The sequence below is a fragment of the Malurus melanocephalus genome, unplaced genomic scaffold (genome assembly GCF_030028575.1).
Source record: "Malurus melanocephalus ecotype Western Australia unplaced genomic scaffold, MMel_1.1 scaffold_21, whole genome shotgun sequence".
Taxonomy (NCBI): Eukaryota; Metazoa; Chordata; class Aves; order Passeriformes; family Maluridae; genus Malurus; species Malurus melanocephalus.
In genome coordinates, this window is record NW_026623253.1 from 3,572,936 (window position 1) to 3,591,908 (window position 18,973).

The 18,973-nt window shown below is 39.5% G+C and overlaps 1 protein-coding gene across 1 annotated transcript in view; it reads right to left on the reverse strand.

Moving 5' to 3' along the window:
• CRYBG3 (crystallin beta-gamma domain containing 3) overlaps positions 1-18,973 on the reverse strand; it is an 81,162-nt gene that overhangs the window by 61,193 nt on the left and 996 nt on the right. The window contains exon 2 of the mRNA XM_057389978.1: positions 5,830-5,908. Coding sequence (XP_057245961.1) covers positions 5,830-5,908 — 79 coding nt within the window. The remainder of the gene's footprint in view (positions 1-5,829; positions 5,909-18,973) is intronic.

Sequence of the window (18,973 nt, forward strand, 5' to 3'; positions counted from 1 at the left end):
GAGGAAAGAAAAGATGAAACAAACATTCTCTGAAACCCTATGGTATTCTCCTAAAATCTCAGGAAGTATCCAGAGATCCATTCCCGGACAACAGAACAACAGATCAAGTAGCAAAGGTGAACATTTCAAATGAAAAGGCAGAGAAAAAGAAGGTACAATATGAACTGAAGTTTATGCTAGGTCACGTTTACAGGGAATTTTAAACTCAGTGCAAGTCTCTAGAATGAAATAATGAACTTTTAAATTATAAAGCTTCTCTTCACACCATTTGCAGGTTTGTTCAATTTTTTTCCCTTCTGAATTTTCTCATTAAGTTATTGTAAAGCTCTGATTGAAGATTAAAAATTGGATTCAATTCTGAGTATGCAACCATCTATTTATTACTACAAGATCTACTGTGAAGCCAGAGAGAACAGAATTAAATTGGCTGTCTTACTTCTGTTCTTTCCCCCAATGTCTTCATCAGTCTTACTTCAGTCTTCCCCCAATTACCTCACTTCCATAGCCTTTTAGTGAAAATATTTTCACAAACATGAAACAATATCTGTTCTTTTTTTAAAGAGACCAAAACAGTTTTCGTTCTCCTCTCTCTTTTGAAGTTTGGAAAAGAAAAAAGGTGAAATTCACTTTTTCAATGAACAAGGAGACAGTACTCTGAGAATAGGATGATTCAGTGTGATTTACACCTGCACTTATATTCTATTAGAAGGTTAAAGAACTGCTTCACATCTGTCTGCTGGTTTTCTGASCCAAATGGACCAAGGTTTAAGCCTTTTTTATTCTTCCACCCATCCTGAAACAAAGTTCCCTGCTCASGATCCTTTCTTTGAGGAACTAAAGGAGCACAAATGGAAGCACATTTCCAGGTCATTCTTTGTAAAAGAACTATCAATGTAACAAAATGTCCTGGTAAACCAGAAGGTGCCAGGTATCASCTATAAAATTCTATTTCAACAAAAGCATACAAATATGGTTGAATAGAAAAAAATCTGCTTTCAGCTTTCACAAGAGAAATCTTGATTATACAAAGTCCAAACCCATTTTTGTTTTATCTTTAATTATCTTTAATGATGCTGTGGGCACCAGCAGCATCAGTTTTTAAAAGTAACCCTCAGGTTCTTCAAAAATTAATGGTTGGTAGTTGTAGTCCATCTCCCTTGACTCCCCAAAGACAAAGAATCCCTCTCTCTGATCTCTAATTATTAGGTCAGGAATTCAGTAGGAATTCACAGACAGCCTGAGCAGATGTTACTTAGACAATTAGTGGTGAAATTTAAAGTGATGAGATTTTTGAAATAAAGTCACTATAAAATAAAACCATGACAATATAAATCCCCACTCCACGCTATATGGAAAAGTATGTGCTTAACTAAGACTCTAGGTTTAATTTTGATTTCTAACTCCTTGTAAAACTTAGAACTATAGTCAGAATAAAGGACATTCAGTAAGAACAACTACCTACCTTCAGCAAGTTCATGGGACTTCTTAAAAAAAAAAAATCTGTGAATTCACTCACGGGAGGAAAGATTTTGTGACAGAGAATTACACACAAATTAGGCTGAAGAGAATGTGGCTGGGGAGGTCATGAAGTCTGCTCCTGCACAAAGCAGCTCTGGCTCATACTTCTTTGAGTATTTAAAAGCACAAAGACTCTGCAACTCACTTGAGCGAACGGTTTCAACATTTGACCATTCTTATAGCAAAGAGCGGGGGGGGGAATTAAAAAAAAAATTGTATAGGTGACTGGAATTTCCCATGTTCSAACTTGTACCCAAGCTTAACTGCGACACAGAATCAAATGCTCTGTCAAGGTCAGCTAAAGGCCCTGACTGCTGCAACTCCAAAAAGAATCTGGCTCCATCTTACCACATAATTGCAGTCCTTGCCATCAAAATTTAATATCATGTCTACCTCTTAAATACAGCCATCTTCATGTTATCTTGAAATGAAATTCATGTGAGAAAGCAGGGCTACAGAATAATCTCCATGTTCACAGAATACAGGAGTACTTGTTAGAGGACAATTAGCTACAGGTTTAATTTGTACCACAGAAGCTTTAGATGACATGTTAAGAAAAAACCTTTTTAATTACAAGGTCTAGGAAATTGGYAGAACAGTTGTCTGGTGAGGTTACAGAGATCTTAAGAGATCTCCATCCCTGGAGGTCTCTGAGAACAAGTCAGACAAACTTTTATCAGGTATGACATAGATAGATCTCACCTTAGGGCAGAGGAGCAGACTAGATAATCTTTGCTGTACTTTCTGCCCCGAATTTTCTATGAAGGTTGAGACTGTCTCAAGTTAATTCAGGCTTGAGCCTATGGGCCAAATGATAGAATATTTGATGCTACTGAAATACTAAAATCTAAATTATACATTTGGTATATCAAATTTGCACTTACTTTTTTGAGCTTTTGGGTTTGCCTGACAGAGCCCACATGGTGGTTCCTGTGCTCAGATGCTCAAGAATTCCTTCCTGATGGGTTRAGGAAGAATATGCAATTTCCTCCATGCTAGAGAAAGGAGGGAAGATGGGCAGGGAACTGAATTTGCCATTTGTCATGGCATTGCCTTCAGGTGGATGAAAACCTCAGAGACGCCAAGCTCTAACTGGACATTCTCCAGCATGTGGCTTGCTACAGGAGCTGTGCCAGTTTATCTGGCAGCTGYTCCACACAGTCCAACTCGTATCCCAGTTGTAAATCTCTGTTTTAAGGGCATCTCCAAAAGCAGGTGAAAACACACTTTTGCAGGGARCACTGTTGCAATATTCCCTTTGAAAACAAAGTCCCCGTAGCGCTAAAAGTGAGGTTAATGATATACTAAAATGTACTGGACACTMTGTAATGCAGATACTTAGTACACTAAACATGAAGTCCAAGAACTGTTTACATCCACACAGCCATCTGTTCAACAGTCACAGTACTCAAACAGAGCATTCACTCCAAAAGGGCACCCTTTACAATCCTAATTCAAAGAAACAGAAGCAAAACAAAATCTGTAAATAAATATTGGGAGGGGATGTGTACTTTCTGCAATCAATTGACAGAGCAAATATATTTCAGTAGTATTTTCTTGAAAGTGACAACTGATAAAGTCCCCCAGCACAGAAAAATTTGGCTTAATATTTTCAAAAGGTGCATATTAAAACATCTTTTCCTCCCTTTATGAGCTAAATATTTCATTGTAGGGAAGAAATAACAGGGGTAAAGTACAGAGCTGATGTCTAAAGWGCTCAGGAGTCAAAGAGCTACCACAGCTCGGCACAATTCCCAGCTACACTCGCCCAGTCAGTTATAATTTAGACATTCAACCTTTGCTGCTAAATCAGAGACTTACAGCTCCTCTGCTATTTCGCCCCTGGCCTCCTGCTGAGATGGCCAATGAATATACAAAATCACAGCATGTAAGTCTATCAGAAATATGATGGCTCATTAACTTGGTGACAGCTAACACAGACACAACATGGTTTCACTTTTAGTCACCATCCACCTGAAATGCCGAGGGAAAAGCACGGTACAGAGACACGGGCACACATGGAAACCGGCCCAAAATTGATGCTTGTATAGATTTACATATGCTTCATAAAGTACACTTTCCACAACAACTTCTTTTTTTTTCAGCCCATAATAACCTTGATGATTCAATGAAAAAAGTTGAAGCAKCTTTTAATACCACAAATMATACATTTCATAGAATCAYAGAACCATTTAGGCTGGAAAAGACTCTTAAGGTTATCCTAGCACTGCCAAGATTACAGATAAGACAGTTTCAGTKCTCTCCGACTGCTCAGCTGCAGTCTGGGGATCTTTGCAGGAGACAGCTTACTTTGCCCAATATGGTGTTACCAAATTGCAAGTGTGCATTGGAGAAAGCAGTGAGAGGAAAAAATAGAAAAAAATTTTCCTCAGAAAATGAAGGGGTGGCGAGAGCAACAGAAAATACTTTCTCCATCTCCTCTGAATAAGCTTTTACTATCTAGTTGTAAYTTCAGTGCACACAAGATAAAAAATTCGACTGCTGAAAGCACTCACTACTATGCATATGAAACTGTTCAAGTGTATCACAGGTTTTTGATCAGCTTAAGAAAGAGGAAAGTTAGACAGGAAGTTCTCAGTACAGCTGAAGAGCCAGCACATTCTAGTACTGTGAAAACCACACCTTCTTGCTAAAGCCTATAAAAACACCAGGTATTATTTCAAAGAGAATGTAATGCTTTTATACTTTTAAACATAGGTTTAAAACAACATAATTAACTAAAAAGTTATGGCAAGACAAAGAGGAGATCAGATACTWGGAACAAAACTTTACAGCACTAATTTTGACCCCAACTTTTAGTATAGTATTATAAAAACACAAGCTCTGAGTAAAAGACTTTATTGAAACAAATTTTGATTCAGCAGGAAAGATTCTGAACTGTGGCTTTTGCAAATTAAAAAAAAAAAAAGATTCAGTTTTTGGCAAGAGAGAAATACTCTTTGGTAACTTAAATTTGGTATGCTTGCTTGGCTCCATCTACACATCCTGCTTTTTCCTTGAGATCTGGACCTATTTGTACTTCCTTTTAATCAATTCCTAGTGCTTAAGTCATGTGCACATATGCTAAATGTTTCCCCTTCCTCAGGCCAAACCCTCCTCTAAAGGAAAACCTGGTTTGGAATCTTTCACTGATCTGACACAGCAAAATGATTTATGGTAATAGGAAGGCATGCAGTGGCATTTTCCAGGAGCTCTGAACTGACAGAGTTGGCTTGAGTCCACAGGGCTTTTGAACMAATATTGTTTTCCACCTTGCTGTAGACAAACTACGGAATTGTTRTGGAGCAAATAACCCTGCTGGGGTCATTGTAAAGGCAACTGCGATGTCTGCAGCTTCAGTGAAGCCCAAAAAAATGGTCCCTAGATACTGAAGTTACAACTACACAAGGACTGTGGACCATAYAGAAGATAAGCACTTCCTTCTCCATACACCACCAGTGCTCAATAAACGCAACGTGGGAGAGAAATCTCTGATTCAGTGTCTTAAGAAGCTTACAAATAAATCTGGCAGACTTGCAAGACCCCTTTTGGGGATACAGTCACCATATTATCTGCACTGAACTAAAACAACTTCGAAAAGGAACAAAAAAGTCAAGCAAAATTGCTCAGTGGCTGGATCACTAGAACAGCTCCAAGCAGGGCAAGATGTGACAGCAGCAAAGACAGCTGTTATCACCAGTCCTGTACATAATTATTTATGATATTTGGCTGAATCTAAACACAACTGTAGAGGTGTGTCAAGTGCCATAGGAGAAAGCCCTGATCACAGAGAAACATGTCCTTTTCTTGCAGCACAACGCTTACAGGACAAGACAAGCATGATTAACACGGGGAACTGGTGAGGAGCAGCCAATGTACATACGAATTCCAGCAGAAAGATCTCACAGTGCTTTGGCTGGCAACCAGCAGACCTTCAGGCAAGCAAAGACTTGCTGGTTAGATATTTGCAAATGAGATAGAAATGGAGCTTTATAGGAATGCCTGAAAACATGGTTTGATAAAAATATTGGTTTTYTTCACTGCCTAACTGCATGAGGAATGAGAACTGAAGTCCCTCTTCTTTTATGTAAGTAAACACATGAATTTTATTATGAGAATGATAAGCACAGTTACTCTGTCTTCAGCATGTATATTAGAACCCTAGCATAGAGGACCCTAACCCAAAATAATGGCAATCAGGTGCCACATCGCAATGCAGGAATATGCCCAACATCAGAACTCTTAACGAATAATCACAAGGAGAGGTGGCAGGTTTTACCTAAAATAAACACTAGTCAATAAATGACTTACCTTAAAAAGTGCAGGCRGAGCTGTGCTTTCCTTTTGGCTGCTCTTTAAATTTATGGCTTCACTCCGTTTGTTTTCAGAACTGAAAACCAAAAATATTTTGTAACATTGAGTACTTGTATTATTCAAATTCACTCAAGAGCCAACACATTCTAAACACAAGAGAGCTTYAACTTAGAAGAACATATTTTCCAAACTGTAGTACATATTCTGCACATATTGTAACTAAAAAACCAAGTCCCAATAAGCTGAAGATAGAACCAAAATGATTGTTTCTTCTCATGCAGAAGTTTTCAAACTCAAGCATTCAGAAACAGCACAAACATTTCAGCTCTTCCAGGTGAAAAGAAAACAGGATTGCCATGCAGATGTATCATTTTTCAGCTTGAGTTGAACACTGATCCACTACAGCAGCATTCCTTGCCACAGGACCACCTGGCAGCTACAAGGTACACCCCATTCTGAAGGCTGTGAGCAAGTGGAATGTGCTCCTGGCAGGTGGAATCATCACAAATCACAGCCACTGCACTGAACAGTTCTTCACTGAACATCCCAAATGGGCCCTGCAAATGCAGCAGGAATTTTAGAAAGGGGACAACAGGCATGTGTTTATTACCAAGGCCACGCCTGCTTGTTCCATTTTAAAAGTCAGAAGTCCAAAATCATGTGTGTCCTTACTACAAATTCACCAATTTAATTTAATTTAATTCAAATTTTCTTGAGAGCTCATCTTTGGAATTAAGGAAACAACTCCCTGCCCCCAACCCCAATTTTTAAAACAATCCAGGAGAGAACATTTTAATAAAAACCTTTATCTACATGGAGCTTAAAAGCAAATAGATGATGTTGAAGACAGACATCAGCTCCTGCATTGTGCATGAAAACATAAAGGAAAATAACTTTGTACCAACATAYCATATGAGTACGTATTCCAGCTAATTCATAATCACTTTGAATACCCTTCTTCATCAGTCTTAAACATTTAACTTTGCTATTGACAAATGCACAAGCCCTTATTTCTGAATTGGTGTGAGGAGATGAACTAAAAGTTTTTTTTAAATAAAAAGCAAATTATTTGCATTTTGGTGGAATTCTGCAAGGATTTGGAGAAAGACTTTAGATGCTGCTGTACTCCTAGTGCTCCTGAGTGTAAAGCAGAGGTAAGCTCAGTAAGACTCCCAAAAGGAAAAGTTTTCCTCCTGTTGTGGGTTAGGCATCTACATTCAATCTACATTCAATATACATTGATATACATGTGATATACACACAAAATACAAAAGCCACTGTGACTAGAGTATAAGTTTCCTTCTCAGATGCTCAGAGAGCATATACCCTAAATGAGAACAGAATTCTCCTACAATTAAGTTTATCAAGATCTTTTGCATATTTTCAGATGCATCAAAAGAAAAGCTTCTTCCTCCCATTTATAGATTGTCTCCAAGTMAAAAACCATGTACTTTCACATCACCTTAGGTAATCTTTCATAATGCATTCATAAACACAAAGAAGCTTTTTCAGGGAGAGCATCAGACAGAAAGTCTTGGCTGCTCTTTATCTCCCTGGAAGATGGAGCAGATGAATTAATATTCTAACCTATTAATTTCTTCTGCTGCTAATGTGCTTCATGAAGGAGATGTCACAATCACTCTGGGCAGTCTGGCACACGAATAATATTCTCTGCACATAACCTATTTTCTCCCTCCTAGTTTTTTGTTTTGTTGTTGGCTTACAAAAAGTAAACCAAAAAMCAAAACATCCTTCTCAGATCTGCATGGCTCTTCCTGATTGACATGAACAAGAATCCCCTGCACTTAGGAGTGGAATAATGAGGTTCTGATCTCTACCAGGCATTCTTCCTGACTTCAGTGTATCACTCTTTAAGGAACTGGTCTGCAGACCACAAATGAGATCCTTGCTTTCATTAAGTATTGCCAGCACACATTACCAGTGCTGAATTATTTCATCACTTTGTTTTGCTCATATTCTTCCCTTTATATCATGTGTTTCTTTTCCCCAAACTTCTTTTCATTTTCCTATTTCTTGTTTATATCTCAAATACATGTCTGYGTTACTTTCTTCTTCTATGCCATAGCATACATAACAAAACTGAAAGAATGCGATTCAGCAGATAAGCATCTTAAAATCAACAAGTTTAAAAAAAAGTATCAAGACTTTACTTTCCAACATAAAATAATCCTGSAAGCATTTCCCCACACCCTTCCATGGTTTATATTCTAGCATCTCTACATTCCTTAAGCTTTTGCTTTAGGGTGTAGTTCCTCAAACATGCTGACTTTGTCAGCAGAACCAGCTTTAGAAATTTCCACTCCTTCCTCCTCAAGCTCAGTTATCACTCCGTATCCTTAACTCAGCCTCAGTTAGTTGGCTACTGAAGGGCTCTCAGTAGCGCCACAGTTTTGGATAAAATCAAGGCGGGGAGGGAGCAGAAGTTTSCATGAGGAAAAATCCAGCCTGTGATCCAGTTCACAGCGCTGTGATTTGTAACAGCACAAACGAAAGAACAACAAATGCCACTGGACAGCAGGAGCCAGAAGCAGGGACCACTGCAGCTCCCAGCACCACAGGGGCTCCTTGGTGCGAACCTCCTCTCCCCTTAGCCAGGGCCCAGCTCTAAATGGATCCCGGGCTCACATCAAGTGGTTTGAGTTTTATAGCCCAAAAGCTCTAAGTTTACAGCACAAAAGCTTCTTTGCTGCACAAAGACCTCGTGGGTTGTTTAGGATAAAATTGCTTTGTTTCTCTCAAAGAGTCAAGGTTACCTTCTACAGCCTGAACACCACAGACACAGGAGCAGGGACAAACYCAGCCCCTGGGACTGGAGAATGGGCTGGCTGCTGTTCATGTGATTCACATGCTGCAATTTAGCAATCCCCACTAACAACTCCCCAGGAATTGTAGGGCATTCCCTCTTCCCATCATTGCATCAATCACATCACTGTGAACGAGGGCTACGTCTGTGTTTGTAAAGAGTGGCTCCATCGAGTTTCCTCCTTGCTTTGAGCTTTTCCAGAACAGTACCTGTCTGGAGCACTTTGCCACAGCAGGTACCAGTTTGGCACRTCTAAAGGTAGGTTTGTGCTCCACCACCCACAGAACAGGTCAGCAATCTCTCAGGAGAGCATTTCACACTGATCCAATCAGAAAAATGAAGGAGTCTTCAATTCTAAGCTTCACAAACTACTGGTATTACATTATAYAACCAGAAACAGGCCTTAGTAACCCAAGTTTTGAACCTTCTTTGCTTTTAAGAAATAAAAGAGCAAAGCATGATTTTAGGAAGACAGAAAACACCTCTGCCATGCCAACTTGCTTCCATGGCCTTCTTATCTATCCAGGCAGACATTTACAARTTGTCATAGCCATTTGTCACCATAMATTTAGACAGACATTACTCTCATTTTATAGAGTTAAAGTAGAGGGGAAAMAGGCATGGAAACACTAAATAACACTCARAGTAATAAAGACACTGTCACAATTAAGGCTAGAAACCCAAGCCTCTCAGATATGTAATCTGCTGTCCTTCTGCTGCTATTTCTGGTAGACATTGCTTTTTCTCTTGTGTATTAGTGCATCCAACATAGATGGATTAATCTTTAGCGAAGGTTTAGAGGAAGGTTAGAGGGATTTCTTCTCCTCAGCTGTCTTGCTGCTCTTTCTACTGTCTTGCCAGCATGCCTAACCTGATTAGCATCACTCTTATTCTTTAAATAATCAAGATTAAACTTAAGTTACAGAATGGTATCTTTTGTATCTTCTGAACAAACCTTCTTTGTGCCATTTTCTATTGCTTTTTGTTCCTCTGCTGCTGCTCTGTTTTGACCTTTCTGTAATACTTGGACAGGTGGTGTGTGAACCAGAAACAGGTTTGTAGTCCAAGTTTTTAATCATTACACTTTGGAAGGAGAGGTTAAAGATTCTTATGAGGGAGACATGCTCCATTCTGCATTGTTGCTTACACAAAAAAGAGATTACATGAAGGATTACAGTTAAGAAAAAAAGAAGCAATTTAATGGAGCATATTTAAGTACATGGCTTTCAAGATCTTTTCCAACTGCCTCTAAAAACAGAACAAGACAATTACAAGCAATCACATCTTCAAAAGGCTCTCACAGCATCTCTGTATGGTGTGAGAAGTCTGCTTCCTCCATCCGTGTCCTTCGAAACAATCCCTCAGAACTTGCAAATTAAACGCCCATCCCCTTCTTCCTTTATTAATTCACCCCACCCATGYTATGCATGCAGCAGATTGTGAATGTGTTGTGACAGATAAATAATAAGCTACAGGACACATACAAGTGTAATAAAGCACACAGAAGTTTTGCTGAGACTGACCACATGCAGAGCTCTTCAAAATGAAAGCAAGCGCTGACATTTTAGGTTCCTTTTTATGARGAGAAGGCACGGACTGCCTGCTGCTGTTTGGGAAGGGGGAAATTAATGGGCACTCCCTTAAGGAAATGGGACCAGCTGACTAAAGCTGAACTTGGACAGCACTAGGACAGCACTGGAGGATGTTGACCCTCCCTACTTCCACCATGGCTTTGAATCAAATCTCTTGCAGTGCAGCAGCTCGAACACTTACTTCCCATGTAATCAGACAGGTGAGTGCTCCAGCATTCTGCAATCTTCTCTCTCTCAGGGACAGAGGACTCCCTAAGTAGCCAAACCCTCCCTGCTACCACCTGAGGCTGGCAATGTTTTTTTTTTTTCCAGCTGGTCTGCTCCTCAGACTAACTCAGAAACCATTTAATGTGATGACTCATAGTGGTAAGAGAATAAGCAATGCCAAACCTCAAAGATGCTCCAGGGTGCCAAGAAGCAAAAAACATTCACACCTGGCTTTAGGGACACAAAGGTAGCAGACTTTGCCTGACCTATACACACAGCCATCTATCCAGGCCCCATGACAACCCTTGTGACATCTCCTTCCCCTTATTTTGTAAACATTTTTCCTGAAGATATGTTTTTGGGATCGCTRTAATTCACTCTTAACCTCACCCCAAATTAATGCCTTTTTTAGGTTTACTTTCTTACTACTTTATTTCAGCATTCTGGGGTGTAWTGTCAGCTCCAGATCACTTTCCTTTCTCTCTGAACAAACCTAACAYCCCTCTCTGGGAAATACATGGTTTTAATATTATGACTTCTTTCCAATTTCACTCTGTGCCAGCAGTTACATATTCAGTGCTGACCTTCCAGAAGGATATTTCAATGGAGAAACACTGAAATAAGGATTTCATCACTTRGTACTTTAAAATTTGTGGAAGAGCCTCCCCGCAGAATGTAAATGAGTGGAAATCCACAACTCTAATAATACCATCAAATATAAATGTGCAACACCTCCATGAAATTTCAGCACATTATGGGGATTCTCACACCACATTCACAGACCAGCAGCAGTTATGAAACTTTTATTATAAAACTGCAAAGAGTCGTAGCTTGCTTAGTATCGGTTTCCTCTTTGTCCCAGTTTCCAAGTGGTAATTAAAAAGATGAMTGCTAAAAATTCAGACTTTTAAATTAATATTTATATCTATACATACACATGTCAGTTACCCTGCTTGTCATACAAACTCTTATGATTACTGCAGGCCTCCTGCATAATCTAGATTATGAAATTTCACCAAGGGAGACCTGTGTCAAGCCTTTAACACATGACAAAAARACAAGAGCTTTGGCTGAAAACTAACAAACAATTAAAAATCGACCATATTTGTAAATTAAACTTCTCCATGTAAACTGCTATAAAATTCACAACTTATTAGGCTTATTATTTTGATTTATAAAGTCTCATCTCTCAACTAGGGGATCAATCTACAGATTATAAAGGTCTTGGGTTCAAATAACCTCTTGAAGTCACAGGTCTACTACAACAAAGCAGTTAATTCTGATTTCCCTTCCACTCATATTGAGGCAGTCATTCCTCAAACTTTAACATTGTCAGTTCAAAACTAAATGCTACTGAACAACTTCATTTTATTATGTGAGGGAGGTTTTCCAGTCATGAAATTGTTCTGGAGCTCTTTTCAGAGCCTCCTCAGTTTGCCAGCATCTTTTTTCATGACAAATCATGGGCACCAACACTGGACTCCGTAGTCTAGTAACCAAAGAATCCACAAAATCCATGTGTTTTGTTGTTTATACACCCGACAATCATATTTTTGCTTTGAGCCACCCCTTTGGCAGCTCATGCTTAACTGACTGTCAACCAAGGCAAATTAGTTTGTTTCCAATGCCATCYACATGGTGATTTCCATACTTTTCAGTCCCTAATCATCTATAAACTTCAGGTGCTACAGTTTKGTCCTCTGTAAATTATCTGTGAAAATATTAAATCGATTATAAAAAATACATTCTTTTCATTTTCTTCAAACASATCAGGTAGAAAATTATTTATTACATCTGGGCTTTTTATATTTGTCTATATGTTGAGTTTGAGCCTGCTGCTATTACATTTGCAAATATTTTAAGTGGAGCGTCCGTGCCAAGCATCTACAGATGATATTTCAGCAGTTTGTCAAGTGAAGTTGTAATCTCATAAACAAGACTAAGCTCGACAGTTCCCATCTTTCAGTGATGTTACAATCAATACCATGTTTATAAACTTCTCAGGTCACCTAGGAGCCTTGGTAAATCAATTTTTTAATCCTTTCCATTCAATCCAACTAGATAAAATAGACTTCAGAGGGAAACACCTTCTTCTAGGCACTAAGGTCGCACTTGTGAAGCCTTTCGTGTGCTGCGGAGCCAGGAGAACTATCAGAACTTTGTCTAAGATAAGTCAATTTTTTAAGAGTCAAACTTCKGGCATGTACCTTGGGCAATATGAGCAAGAGTACAGTGACCATTTCTTAAAATAACTGAAAGGAAAATATTACTGTAAATCTCAGAGGCAACAACACATAAGAAAAACAATTGAATCAAAAAAACGGCCTTGCGCATCAAGTGACAKCTAAAATACGTTTTAGTATTTAACTGAAAATAAAAATATAACATTTCAGTAGAAAACCCCCCAGTGAATGAATTAATTAAAACATCTTTCATCTTTTCCCCTCCCCTCAAACCCACAATGCTGCCATTTTTGGAAAGCTTTGAAATGAAGTATTTCCAGTGAACTTCTCAGCAAGATTCCCAAGGCTAACACACTTCTTGGGAAACCAAATGACAGCAGCAGTGACAAAGCCTGCCTCTAGTCTCTGGCAAGGCTGTTGGGGCTTGTCCCAAAGAGAGAGGGAGAATTTCTCACAAAAATTTGAATATGAAGTTTCTGGCTGCCACTTCTGCACTTAAGCTTAGGCCACACACCTAGGGAGGAGAATTGAAGACATTAAGACATATGGAAATTATAAAAAACAAGTTATTGAGCTTGAAATTAGAGGGTCAAAGGAAAGCAAATCTGCTATTTCATTTAAAACAAATAAAGAAGGGAAATGGAAGAAAAGGAAAAGAAAGCAGAGAAAGGTAAGGATGGAGAAAATGGCACCAGGAGGAGGAGAAGGCCAAATCTTAGGCAAAAGAAGCGTTACAATTGCTGATTCAGCGTTGAAATAGCACAAAATGTATTAAAGTCAACTAATCTACCCTCATTTCAAAACTGGTTTGATTGCAGSCAGCAATAAGCAATTCAGATTGTTTTAACTGAAACAATTTTTCCTCTCAGACCTGTTTCTGCTGCTGATTTACATACTGTTCTTTGCTTGTGCAGCAAAGATGGATCAGCTTCACATTCTGCAAYAGCAGTGCTGTGTTACCTTGTTTAYATGAGTTACACAAAGTGTGTTAGTTTTAAATGAAGACTAAAATGAGCAACTAAAAATATAATGGAAAATAAATACGTTAGAAAAATCGCAGGTAGGCTGCATTTTACATGAAAAATTCCAGAAACCAAAGCATGTACCTTTAAACTGAAGTGTAGAAAGAAYTAAGTGAAATAAATATGATGGGCCACAATGACCCTCACTAAATAACTTAATCCGTTTTGCATGTGAGGGAACTGAAGAGCCCTRCAAAGGCTGGAGAAAGGAATATAAATGTTTCTGAGCAGAGCTTACTCCAATATTGGGCAGTGCGATTATACCAGATTACATCAAGGTTTTCCTTCTGGCATCTGTCAGGCATAGTAACCAACAGTGCTGTGGAATCTGCTCCCTGTTTGCCAGTCTGACTGGTGAGATAGTTTCCAGAATTCTTATGAAATAGATATGTTACTGTCCACGAGCACATAAACTTGGTATAACATCAGAAACAGATTTACAAGCTATTTATTAAGGTTTAATGTATCAAATTAATAGATAATAGAACTGTTTCCARATGGCACATGTGCACGGTGGGGGATCAACAGTGGTACTTACAAAATGGCATAAAAATAGGAGATATTAAAAAAAAAAATAATAACCCAGGAAGCTTTAAAGCAGCAGCAACTGTTGTCCTGATAAACAGGAGAATACCAGAATTTCAGAAAGATGTCATTAAGAAAAAATGCCTGGGAAAAAACAAGCAAGAGATACTGGTGTCACCAGCAAAACGCAGCGAGCTCTTCTAGTCAGGCTGGAGTAGAAAACTCTTGGTAGAGGTACAGAGGGCCACTATTCCAACCCAAGAAAATATGCTCCAGAACTCCCATCTTTTTATTCACAAAAGACACATCAGGAAGCATCCTAGAGACACTTTCCAAAGTCCCCTCTTTTGTTTTAAAAACACACATTTCCCATGCCTACCAAAGTAAGTTTTATGGCTAAATTTGCAGCCTGTAACTGATAATGAAAATAAAGTATGTTATCACTGCAAATCTTTCTGCCTTTGCTCTTTATATGCTTACATGAAATATTTCTTCCAATTTTTTTTCTCAACACAACACTGCTATAGGTGAAGTACAGATCCACATGGTGTTCACGTACTTATGCCTCAAGACCTCTGAACTGCTTGAGCAGCTATACTGCCCTCCRTAAAATATYCTACTAACTTAAGAAGCAGGGGAACATTCAGAAAAACAACATTCTCTTTCAAAATGTGGCCAAGTAATGAAATCACAATAACACAACACCATTAGAGACCAGATTCCATGTCTGAAAATTGACATGAGAAAGCAAAATGAGTAAGGAAACCAGTATTTCCCACCCTAAGTCTTCAAAAGTGATACTGCAAAGCCAGTAAGAATAGATAAAAATTATATCACAAATGGAAAATGAATATACCAGAAGAACTGAGCTATTACTATCCGCTGAAAAGCCTAAGCAACAGAATGCAACGCTATTGTCAGCAAACATAATTGTATATTCTAACTGAACGGTATGAAATCCAAAAGCCCCTCAGAAATTAAAAGCAGTAGGTGGGTTTCCACCCTTTTACAAAGTTACAATAAATAGAAATACAATCCCCACAGCAACATGTTTCAGAATCTTGGTTTTTTTTTCCACCTGTGAGCCTTTTGTTCACTAGAGAAGACTGAGGAGTTTTCATCTTTGCAAAACTCTTCCTTAAAGCCACAGACCTACAGCCGTTTTGGAAATATTTTTGCATTAACTCTGGCACTTATGCCAATAACTGGAAAAGGAGACAACACTGTTAACATTCAAAATAGTGGAAAAAATGTTGCTTAGTTTCTTCCAAGGAGCACTTCTATTATAATTAAGACTCCAGTAACATTTCCTTCAGGAAATGTCTCTCACACACATGGCCAGCTGCTGGCCCTGCTCCTCCTGGTCTCAGTCCCATGAGACATCCAACTATGTGCCTCATTCTGATCAAGTAAGTAGCCCCACYAGAGTGCACAGAACTATTTATATGTTTAATTATAGGAAACCACTTTGGTACCYTGCTGAATCAGGGCCTTTCATACAATTTTGAAGTCTCCTGCAATTAAAGCCATAATACAAAAATCTAGAGAGTAAAAAGAAAGAAACAACCCCCAAATTTACAAACRTACAGAAAATTTTCATAATGCATCTTACTTAGGCAAGACTCATTTGAATTCTTCTACAGCATTGGAGTATTCCCCTTTCTGGCTCCACAAACTATCCTACCTCATGTACAKTCATAAAGAACCTAAATTTTAACACAAAGTATCCTGCTCTGGCTTTTGAAAGAAAAAGKTTCTTTATTAGAAAGCAGGGACTGATTTTTCCAGCAGACAGTGGATTTCTTCAAAGATGCCAATGGTATCTGAATCAAACCCAGCCAGGAGGCAGTAATTTCAGAAGAACTAAGTTGGAAATTTTTTACTCACTTTTCCATCAATTTCCAGCAGTCCCTCAAATGCACAGTTTTTACAACTACAAAAATACATGTTCTTTGTAAACAGGAACAATGACTGGCAGTCCCAAAGGAAGAAAAAGATTCTCTAATCTCTCCTCAGGCAGAATAAACAAAGTTCTTCATCTCTGAAARCTCTCAGTTAGAAACTAATAGATAAATGGAACAACAACCCCAGCCTGAAAAAACCCCAACAAACAAATCAGCCCCCCCAAACCCTTCTAAAACCAGATAAAAGGTTGCTCTTCCCTGTTTGATATCCCTGTTATAGTTCAGCAATGCAGATGAAATATCCTGAAAAACCAAACTTGCACTGGTAGTTCTGTGATCAGCCAACAGAACTTGGAGGGAAAAAGAGAAATCTGAAATGAACCTGCTAAATACCATGTGGAAAAACTAATAAAAATCAGTAGTTTACAGGACGTTTTGATGGTACCGCAGTAAAAAGTGTCACACCTCCCTGAAAGGTCACATTTACTCACAAAAGAACAACTGCTCAGCCACAGAAGCTGCATATTTCTGAAAGAATCTGCAGAGGGTTGACTTACATGTAAAAGATGTCTCTTCATCCAGATGGACTAAAGATACATGTATTCAAAAAAACAAAACAAACAAAAAAAAAAAAACAGACTCCTATTAAAAGAGTGAAAATGCAATTCGGTTTTATCACCCTGGGGATTTAGATTGCTTCAGGACAAACACTGTGGTAACCAATAACCAATAGTATATCATTGTAAAAAGCAAAGACTCCAGTACAGCATAGTGACTTCCTCATTGATGGAAGTTAACGATAAAGACCTGGATGAAGAGCACTGCAGCCATTCAAAGCAGCCTCCGCTCTGAAGAACACGCTTAGGCAGCAGGCAAGCACTGGGTGGGAGATGSTTTCCATTTGGATACATTTCATGTAAAAGCCAAGTAAGCTCTTAAGGCATGTGCTGCGCTTTTTGCTGCTACAAAACTTGTAACTAATCTGCACGGCTTATTTTTTTCCACAAGCAAGCAAGCAAGCCTCCAGCGAGTCTCATGTTCATCACAAATTGCTGTAAGGGCAAGTTATTAACAYAAGCTCTTTGTCAAATGAGGTTCTCAGAGGAGTCGAAGACGCTGATTAACAAACTGTGTAATTCCCCCCATCCCCTTCCTCTTATTTTAAACCGGGGTCACAGTAGGTTTGGATTTGGTTCTCGGGTGGTTTTTACAGGTGAACAGTGAACAGTGTCGGGAGCAAGAGGGCAGCTCTGCAGTGGGGAGAAGGAAAGCTGGCAGCTTCCAACCACCCACCATTGCCTAATTTGCGGGAGCAGATGGAGAATGACTTTTGGACAGACACAGGCTCTTTTCTGCATGCTTTTAAAACTTAGGAAACCATCACGCTCTGCACAGGCATCAAGTGTCTCCAGAGGTCAGTGTAGGCACACAGWGTGTGTGTGATATACTGCTCCCTCTCCTGCCCCCTTTACTTAGATCTTCTGCTCTTTTGAAACCCCTCAGCATGTAAAATACCTCCATACAAAAGTTTCTTCCCATGTATTACAAACTTGGGTCGGTTCCAACATACATCCTACCGATAACCTGAAGGGGAAGCCACACCGATGTATACATTTCTCACAGCCCTTCACAAAAGCTGCCTTCCCCAAGTCGCCCACGCTCTCCACACCTTCCCAACAAACACGCGAAGCAGCCTCGGTGCCCCCTCCCCGCACACACGCTTTGTGCAGCGATCCATTCTGCTGCTCGCTAAACAAACACTCGGAGCAAACCTGCGGCACTGATCCCAGCCCGGCGCTGGCTAATGTATGCAATTACGCTAATCTGGGAAGAAGGCTGCCAGTGGAAACCAAATACGAGAACGTCAGCATTCCTGACGAACGTGCCACGCTGCAGCCCAGCACAACAAGGAAAAGCTCCTTAACATACCAAATGGGACTCGGGGTGGCGAGGGCTTTCGCTCGCCTCCACTCCAGGAAGGAGTCACGGCTCCCACCCTGCAGCTAAACTCGTGAGGAGTTCAACAACGAGGCCAAGAGGCCAGASCTTTTTCATATCTGCGTGGACTATCCCAGCTTCCGAATAAAGGAAAGGCTCTCGGCTGCAGGAAATGAAACTGATTGGGATAAAGATTACACTGCAGCCCCAAGTTAAGTGGAGTTGGTCTGTCATGAGTGCTACCTACAGATAGGCCATTTAGGGCACAAACCACTGAAGTGGCATCACTCTTCTCCTTACCGAGGTGACTGMTAGGCTTTTTTGTTTATCCCAAACCACAGCTGCAGGGAGCTGGCCAGGAGTCACCCTACGAAACTTCTCCCATTGCCGCTCCAGGTCCCCGACCAGATCCTTCTCCTTCTCCCATATCTTAACCAAACCCAGCCAGACAAAATAGCCACAATATTCCAGCAATTGTAAAGATGTCCTCGAATCGGCAGCCTTACTCCCAATTTTTTTCCAGACATAAAAAAGCAATGTTTTCTGCTCATGAAAGACTAGTGGATCCTTGGTGGTGTACTGGCATGTCAAATGCTTACAGTAAAACAAAACCCCCAAAGTTAAAAATCCCCATAGTGCATTTACAAGACCATTTAAAATGGTCTGACAGYGATAGCCTCTTCTATTTTCCATGATTGCTGAGAACATGCAATGCAAGATCCTAAAGCTTTTCAATGAAAGAACTACAGCAATAGCCACTGTCTATCTGATTAAACTGTATTTACTGTCAGTTTAAACACAAGCCTATGCACTATCAAGAGTGACTCAGAATAACACAAACATGTTAAAATCAAAAAATAAATACTACACCCTAGGAATTAAGGCCTAAACAGTTAACACCTTTTTCACCACAAAAATATGCTCATTAACTTAGGCCAAAAATAAG